A 9217-nucleotide genomic window follows, 5' to 3' on the forward strand; every position below is an offset into this window, starting at 1 on the left:
AGCAGTCAAATCAAACCCACAATTGAATTGAATTATTAAAAAGATTTTACAAACTTGCAAGAAAAGAGATGATCATGGGTGGAAACATGTAATTGAGCAATCGAACCCTCATCGGATATGTATCCGCTCTAGTCACTCAAGTGTATGGGATTAATTCATTCAATTCTCCCCTAATCATGTTTTCCAAGATTTGTTTTTCATCTAACAATCAACAATTATTTTATGCATGCATACAAATATCATAAGGACTTCCCATAGGTTGTAATGGGGTTAGGGTCAAGGTAGAATGCATATGGTCAAGTGGGCTTGAGATTTGAATCTTTGATTAACTTAAACATCCCACCTAACCTATGACAACCTATACAATTCTAAACAAACCTAACTACCCATTCTTCACTTTTTCACACACTCATGCATTCTCTTTTTTATCACCACCCATATGCATTGACTTTTATTAAACCTTGCTTTGGGGCATTTTGTCCCCTTTTTATTGCAATTCTTTTTATTAAGTATAAAAAAACAAATTCGTTGTATATACATTCGAACTACTGTTGGTCATATTTCTTTTTATCGAGAAATCGAAGAAGCTATACAAGGTTTTTTATATCCATTAGGCGTTATGTGTGCATGTTCCGGAAAGAACACAAGTCCTTCAAAATTCAAGGCTGTCTCAAAAAAAGTAGGCATACGCCTTACAAAAAGTTCACGCCCCTCTTTATCTCTAAAGATAGGATGTCCTAACCAACCGACGGCTATTCCATCTCCATTATCCATTGAGCCCGGCGCTTTCGCATTAATAGGTTTCATGTTACGTCAATTTGAACTTGCTCGATCTGTTCAATTGCGCCCTTATAATGCAATCGCATTCTCTGGTCCAATTGCTGTTTTGAAGAACATGAAATTTCACCTTAACGACGAGACCTATTATCATTTTTCGCATGTCCTCGGAAGTTTAGAGTAGGTGAAAATTCACCCAATTTATGGCCTACCATACGATCTGTTATATAAATAGGTAAATGTTCTTTTCTATATATTTTCTTTTTTTTATTTTTGTTTTTTTCTCATTTTTTTCTCTTTTCAAACTAAAATGTATACAAGAACATCAATGCATATGGTTTACACATGATTAATACATGAGTATGTTCCCAATTCCCAAGATTCTCAACACAAATACAAAAACACACTTTTATCTCTACCCAATGTTCCCAACTCTCCCAAAATCAAATGATAAACACTCTCACTAGCCTAAGCTAATCAAAGATCCAAATTAAGGGATATTTATTGTTTTCCACTTAGGCTTGTAATGTGCTACAATTAAGAACAAATGGGTTAAGCATAGGCTCAAGATTGGCTAACAATGGAAGATAAAAGGTAGGCTATATGGTTAAGTGAGCTATTTGAACAATGGCCTCAATCATATAAATGTATGTATACATAAAATAATGGACATAAAGAATCAAACAAATCAAGGATTACAATCATAGGAAGAGAATAATGCACACAAGAATGAAAATAAGTGGTTATATGATGTAACCACACAATTAAGACTCAAAACTTACATGCTTGTGTTCTCAGCTCAAGACATGATCCACAAAGTATATAATTCAAGCAAGTTCTAAAAAAAATTTTCAATTAATTGGGGTGGGGTGCCCTATAGATAAAATCCTTGGAAAATATCATGATTTTGACTAAGCTTAATATATACATATGCAAAATAAGAAAATGCAACTAAAAATCCTAAAATGAAATGCAAAAGTGTTGGGAATAGAAACTTGTCACCTAAAAATGTCGAGCGGTCGGACGACCTCCCCACACTTAAAAGTTTGCACCGTCCTCGGTGCACTCAAAGATGAGCAAGGGGGTACGGCGACTTTCCGAGTTGCTACCTTCTGCTGGTAGGTCAATCGGTGTTGCGTGTTCTTCCTTCCACTTCCATTTTTGCTTGTGGTGCATCGATCATGAAAAATAAAATAAACACCGTAAGATGAGAAAATACAAAAGGGAGAATCGGGTATTGTTGGAATGAGGTAAATCACCAGAATTGAGTGGGTGAATTGGTGTGACATTGATGAAAAATAGGTGTGTGGGTTCTAAAATTGCGCGCGATTTAGAACACACACACACATACTAGTATAAAAAAAACTATGTCACATTTACACAAAATAAAACATGCACTTCACTCATTCTAGTGTGCTTGAGATATTTTAAAAGACTTGTAGGTTAAGGCAACCAAACAAGTAGTGAAGAAGCATAAAAGCATTCAAGCAAAAATCAAGCAATTGTGAAATTGGATAATGCATGGACATTGATTGATGTGTAGGTAGACTTAGTGAACAAAATAGTATATAAAACTCACACAATAATCAATGACACATATTGAAGTTGTTGCAACACCTAAGTGACATAGAGGTGAAACACAGGGATGCTATGGGACTTAGGAAAAAGAAGATAGAATTGGAAATCAATCACATAGCAAGCGTGGCCCACAAAGCTTTACAAAGCTCAAAAATATGTCACTAGGTAAGCTTTCGATCCAATTTCACAATTCTACAATCTCAATGCATGAAATAAGTGATGTGAATAAAGGGTAAACCATAAACAAGCATCACCTAAAAAAATGCAATGAGAATATACAATTGCCTAACAATGGATGATGAATGCATGGTGGCCAAAACATGCAATTCAAAGAGTTAAGATGCATGAAGGCAACGTAACATGTACTTGGTATTCACAAATGTTCAACATGAAAATTCAAGACCAAGTAATAAATTGTAACCTCAACAAAGGAATCCAACAATGACAATAACAACAATGATGTTAAACTAACATCCCATTAGTAATAAGCAGCAGTAAATGGTAAACAAGATTAGTAATCCAACACTTATAATGGAAAACAAAAATTAGACTAACTAACTAACAAAAAGAAATGGTGTTATATGATGCTTGGTAGTGTCGGATGATGTTTGAAGGGTGGAAAGAAAAGAGAAGAAAGAAAGAAATGGAAAGAGGAGAAGAGAAGAAGGTGAGTGAAACAAGGCAATCCACGTGTGCGCGTCATGTGTGCGTAAGCGTGGATTGATGAAAACGGAAGCGACGCGTACGCGTACAGCGCGTGTACGCGTGCATGGCAAAGCAGAGAGTCGACGCGGATTCGCAAGGTACGCGTTCGCGTGCCCTGGGGCACCAAGTTGGCACACTTCAGGCACAACTCTCGGGTGAATGTATGGGAAGTGGAAAAATTCAATCCATGCGTATGCGTACATCGCGCGTCCGGGTGGATGGCCGAAATTGCTTGATTCACGCGTACGCGTGGAGTGTGCGTGCACGTGGGTGGTGCTCTATTTTTCAAAATTTTTCTATGCTTTTGCACCAAACCAAGCATTCCAAACCTCCAAACAACTACCAAAACATCATAAAACCTTATTTAACCTACTAGACTCCCAATTAAACTCAACTAATCAAACAAAACATGAAATTAAACTTATTTTACCAATATGTACAAAAGGGAAAGATGAAAAGATGTTACCATGGTGGGGTGTCTCCCACCTAGCACTTTTGTTTATTGTCCTTAAGTTGGACTTATGGGGAGCTCTTCATCAAGGTGGCTTGTGCTTGAATCCATCATTGAATATCCACCAATGTTTGGACTTCCATTGTGCTTCATCATTCAAAGTTAATAACTCCAAGTTTTAATGGAGTTCTTCACAAACCATAGGCTCCCAAAGTTGATCTTCCTTGTGCGATCCGGGATCCCACACTTTTTTTTCACACCCGTCCTTGAGTTGATCATGGTGGTTTCCTCTGGGTGGCAAAAGAGATGAATTCTCATGAAAGTACCAAACTATCCTCCTAGACCCATCCAATTGAGCACTAGCCCAACCCTTGCTCTTCGAAGCTTCAACCATAATGAGCCTTGATTTGCAACGCCAACCACTAAACATCCTCCTCTTACGCTTCATCCCACAAAGCATCCTAAGTTGGCCATCCGTTTCAAACAAACCATATTCAAGTGGGATAATAAAGATAATAGAAATGAGTTTCACCTGCTCAAATGAAGGTGTAGATGGCAATCTAGGCAAAGGTGATTCCAAAGGTCTTGACAAGGCGTATTCAATTCCCATCCTCCTTTTTCTAAGGACCTACACCTCTTCACAAGATCTCTTAATTTCAATCATTTGTTCGACAATTTTATCTAAACATTTTTCCTTACTCAAATCACAAATGGGAGGACAAGAAAGATTTACCTCCACATTGCCTTCCATCTCCTTGGGAGAAGGTTCTTCATGCTCAAAGAATTCTTCACCACTAAGATTTGATGCTTGATCTTCATCACCAAGGGGACTCAATTCTTGCTCCATCCCATCCAATTCTTCATAAGAGATATGCCTTGGAGGTTGTGCACATTCCTCCTTAGCATCAAATCCAATCATCTTGGAGGGGTTTTCTTCAATCCTAGACTCCCAAGGTGGTTCCGCATCTCCTAAGTCTTCAACCACTTCTTCCTCTTCTTTAATAATCTCTACTTCCTCCTCTTGTTGCATTTCTTGCTTTAACTCCTCTTCTTCTCCTTGGAGCTTCAAGTTCACTCCGTCACTAAGCTTCTTCGTTGCTTCTCCACATTCCACAATGAAAGTGCCTTGATCGCATAGGCTTAGGCAGGATTAGACTATGTTGGCAATGGCTTCTACCATGATGGCAATTTTTGCTCTTAACTCCTCAAAATTCTTTTCATCCTCCTCGTATTGCCTTAAGATATGAGATTCAAGATCCCTTAATTCTAGCATAGAGGCTTCATCGGGGGGTGATGGTGGAAGAGAGGGTTCATTGTTTGAGGGGAAGGTATTATAGTCGGAAGGTGGTTGTGGCGAAAAGTAGAATTCATCTTGTGGTTGAAAATTTGCATGCGTTGGAGGTGGTTCTACTTGGTAATAGTATGGAGGGGGTGACTCTTGAAAATATTGATGTTGGAGTGGTGGTGGCTCTATACGTGATTCATATGGCTCATATGGTTGTTGGTGGGATGGATATGCATTAGGGTCATATGAAGATGGTTGGTGAAAGGTGGCTTGTGAGTATGGTTGATGGTTATGTTGGGGATATGGCTCATAGGCATATGGTGGTGGTTCTTGAAAGTCACAAGAGGATTCACCATAGCCATTGGATTGATATACATCATAGAATGGCTCCTCTTCATAGTGCATTGGTAGAGGTTGTTGCCATGAGGATTGATCATATGCATATGGCTCCTCCCACCTTTGATTGTCCCATCCTTGATACACATCCTCATTGAAGCTCTCATTTCCTACAACATAGTTAGAACCAAACTCATAGCCAAAGTGAGAATTCATGATAGCAAAGAAAATGAAAACAAAATCAAATAAGAAGCAAGAAAATTAAATCTTAAAACTAGCAAAAACTAACAAAGAACCAAAAGGTAGACCTATTTACAATATTCACATATATACAATAACCAATAACATAACACTATTGCAACTCCCCGGCAACGGCGCCATTTTGATGAAGAGATTTTTGACGGTTTAGAATTTCCTCAAATGAATGAATTCTCGTTGTGAAGTATAGTTTCCAAACCAATCAAGAATCCTTTCATACAAAAATTTTGGTTGTCACAATTAACAAACCCCAAATGAAAATTAACCGGAGTATTTAGACTCCGGATCGTCTCACAAGGAATTGCAATGAAGCTGTCAATTATTGGCTACGAAGTGGGTAAGGGGGTTTTGGTTTATAAGAGGGGCAAGAAATTAAATGTGCAATAAAGGTAAATCAAGCAAACAATTAAAGGAAGCAAATAATAAAGAGAGAGAGACATTCATAGCAAGGATTGAGAATATAAGCTTTCTATCCTAGTCATACAATGATTAATTTATCTTATCTAGTCAACTCCAACATTGGAAGAAGGTATCATATTATCTTCCATGAGAGAAAGTCAAACAAGACTAATTAATTAATCATATCACAAATATAAACAAGAATTTATCTTATTACGTCATCTCCAACATTGGAAGAAGGTATCATATTATCTTCCATGAGAGAAAGTCTAATAAGACTAGCTAATCTCAATTCAAAAGTCCTAATTAGCTTACTAATTAAATTAGCAAAATATTAGCTAACAACTCTAGATCACCAACATAAGTTGGGTTTTCATGACTCAAGATCACCTAATTACTCTTTCCAAGCCAAGAATGCTCAAAATCTACTCTAACATCCTTCCAAGCATTTTATCAAACACTTAGAAGGCATACAATGAAAGCATAGTAAAAGTACAAGAAATATAAATCTACCAACTACTAATTGCAAGAAAAGTAAATCACAACTCAAATCAACATCAAAAGAACATCGAACATCAAATCTCATTAAAGAAAAATCCAAATCCAACAAGTGTTCATCAATCACAAAAAGATGCTCAAAAGAGAAATTAACAAGAGAATCAAGAAGATTACATCACTAGAGCATGGAAATGTAGAAGAAACAAGATGAAAGCAAGAAATTAAACATGGATCTATGATAATCTAACCTAAACCTAACCTAATTCTAGAGAAAAGAGGGAGCTTCTCTCTCTAGAAACTAACCTACATGTTGCTAATGTTACAAACAATTGCTCCTCCTTTGCCCAAGCTTAAATTCTGCATGAAATAGCATTAGAAATGAGTTGGGTTGGGCCCAAAGTGCTTCAGAAATCGCTGGGGGCGATTTCACATTAGTGGGCCACGTGCTCAATCGGCGCGCACGCATACATGACGCGTGCACACCCCTTAACGCAAAGCAACATATGGCAAATTTTATATCATTTCGAAGCCTCAGATGTTAGCTTTCCAACGCAACTAGAACCGTCTCATTTGGATCTCTATAGCTCAAGTTATGGTCGATTGAATGCGAAGAGGTCGGACTTGACAACTTTACGGTTCCTTCATTTCTTCATGAGTTCTCCCACTTTGTATGCTTTTCTCCTCACTTCTTCCATCCAATACTTGCCCTATGAACCTAAAATCACTCAACAAATACATCAAGGTATCGAATGGAATTAAAGTGAATCAAAATTACCAATTTTATGGCCTAAAAAGCATGTTTTCACATTTAAGTACAATTCAAGGGAGAATTACAAAACCATGCTATTTTATTGAATAAATGTGAGAAAAGGTGATAAAATCTCCCAAAATAAGCATAAGATAAATCAACAACCATATTAAATTTGATTTGAGGATTCATTGTTGGTTTAGAACTATACTTGCAACGTAATTATTTTTTGTGAAATTATTTACCGACAATTTTCTTCTATCATTATTCACCAAATTTGAGCGTGGGCTGAGGAATTCCTAAAAGTGGTTAAGAGCAATTTAAATCCGCAAAGTATATAAGCTATTGGCGACTGCCTTGTAGGTTGGTCTCGACTGGATGAAGAGTATATGAAGTTGAATGGTGATGGTTCCTGGTATACTCAGAGAAGTAACGCTGCGTGTAGGGGAGTGTTCAGAGATTCGGCTGGGAGGTTCTTGAAAGGATACTCCTGCAATTTGGACAATTGTTCAATTATGCACACAGAGCTGTGGGCAATCATATACGGGCTGAACATTGCTACAACGAACGGCTACCAAAACCTTATTGTGGAGTCTGACTCGGCTGCTGCTATCATCTTCATCAATCATGGATGTTCCCCAACTCATCCATGTGCAGCATTGATTCAGGACATCCGTAACTTGGCTGCACGCATTCAACAAAGCTCTTGGAGGCATTCGCTTCATGAAGCAAACTCGGTGGCAGATCTTCTTGTCAAGAAGGGACAAGACCCCCCCTTGGATTACACCTCTTTGACAGTGCCCCCACGGACATTAGCTATGCTCTGCTGTGTGACTGCTTAGGGACCCTCAGAATTAGAGGGTCTTAGTATAATTTTTAAAAATATAATAAAAATAATAAAAAATTTTATAATTTTTGAAAGTAATAAAAAACTTTTATATTTAGTAAATAGTTTATTCATTTGATCTGAATTTTTGTAGTAATATTCGAATAAATATTTAAAAAGAACAAAAAATGTTTAGAACAAAATTTGATATTTAGATTTTTCTTTTTACTTTTCAAAAAAAATGTCATAATTTACAATAAAAACTTTTAAAAAAATTCACTTGATAAAAAATTACCAAATTTTAAAAATAAAAAATATTATTTTTATTAATAATTAAAAAAATTTACATCAAAAATACTTTTTATTTATCAATTATATTTGAGTATAGTATAACAATATAAAAATATATTTTTTATTTATTTATTATGCAAAGAATATTTTTTTTAAATTTAAAAAAAATATAAATTATAAATTCTCAAAAACAATATTTTCTTTTGTTTTTTATTTCTTTTATTTTACTATTAAAAATTTAAAAAATATATTAAAAAATAAAATAATGGACCTGCTACACATACAAGTAAAAAAGGCTTACAAGCCTTACAAGTTAACTCAGCCCAATAACTTGTCCACGCGCACTCACTCCCTTTGAATGGAGCGTCAACCCATGCGCGTCACTCAAATGGTTACTCTTTGAAATAAGCGCTCATCATGGCTAACTCTTCTTCTTCTCCTTCAAACAAAACACAAACCACAAAGTTTCGAGCAACATTCCAAACTGAAGAGACATTATTCAAGGTCGAACTCGTCGCGAAGATAGAACTCTCCATCAACAATCTCCAGAAAAAACGAAGAAATATTATTCAAGGTACGTTACTATTTTACTCATCTTGTACATTTTTCACATTTCTGTTTCTGATTTTGAAATCGAAGAACTAGGTTTTACTGTTCTTCCATGTTCTTCTAGGTTTTACTGATCTTCTTGTTCTAAATCTCATATCACTGTTTTTACTGTTCTTCTTATTCTAGGTTTTACTCTTCTTGTAAGTTCCTCTAGGTTTTATTGTTCTTCAAAGTGGTTCTAGGTTTTACTGTTCTTCTTGTTCTAGTTCTTCTCGTAACTGATTTTTCGCTGTATATTGCTTAATTTGTTGGGTGTATATGGAGTAATTTGTATGGGTGTATATGGTTGATTGTTGGGTGTATATGGCGTAATTTGTTGGGTGTATATTCCTGAACCCATATCATGTAATATAATCAACTGTTGCAACTGTCCTAATATTGCTTGTCCTTGGGTGTATATTGCTTGACATTGTAATATTGCTTGAGCTTGTATATTTATCCATGTTTCAGTGAATT

At 36.2% G+C, this 9217-nt stretch overlaps 1 protein-coding gene across 1 annotated transcript; it reads left to right on the forward strand.

Annotated features, from left to right (window-relative positions):
* Positions 1-7424: 7424 nt before the first annotated feature.
* Positions 7425-7877, forward strand: LOC112748328 (uncharacterized). The gene has a single exon (XM_025796547.1). The coding sequence runs from the start codon at positions 7425-7427 to the stop codon at positions 7875-7877; it is 453 nt and encodes a 150-aa protein (XP_025652332.1).
* The last annotated feature ends 1340 nt before the right edge of the window (positions 7878-9217 follow it).

The sequence above is a fragment of the Arachis hypogaea genome, chromosome 15, assembly GCF_003086295.3.
Source record: "Arachis hypogaea cultivar Tifrunner chromosome 15, arahy.Tifrunner.gnm2.J5K5, whole genome shotgun sequence".
NCBI classification, from domain to species: Eukaryota; Viridiplantae; Streptophyta; class Magnoliopsida; order Fabales; family Fabaceae; genus Arachis; species Arachis hypogaea.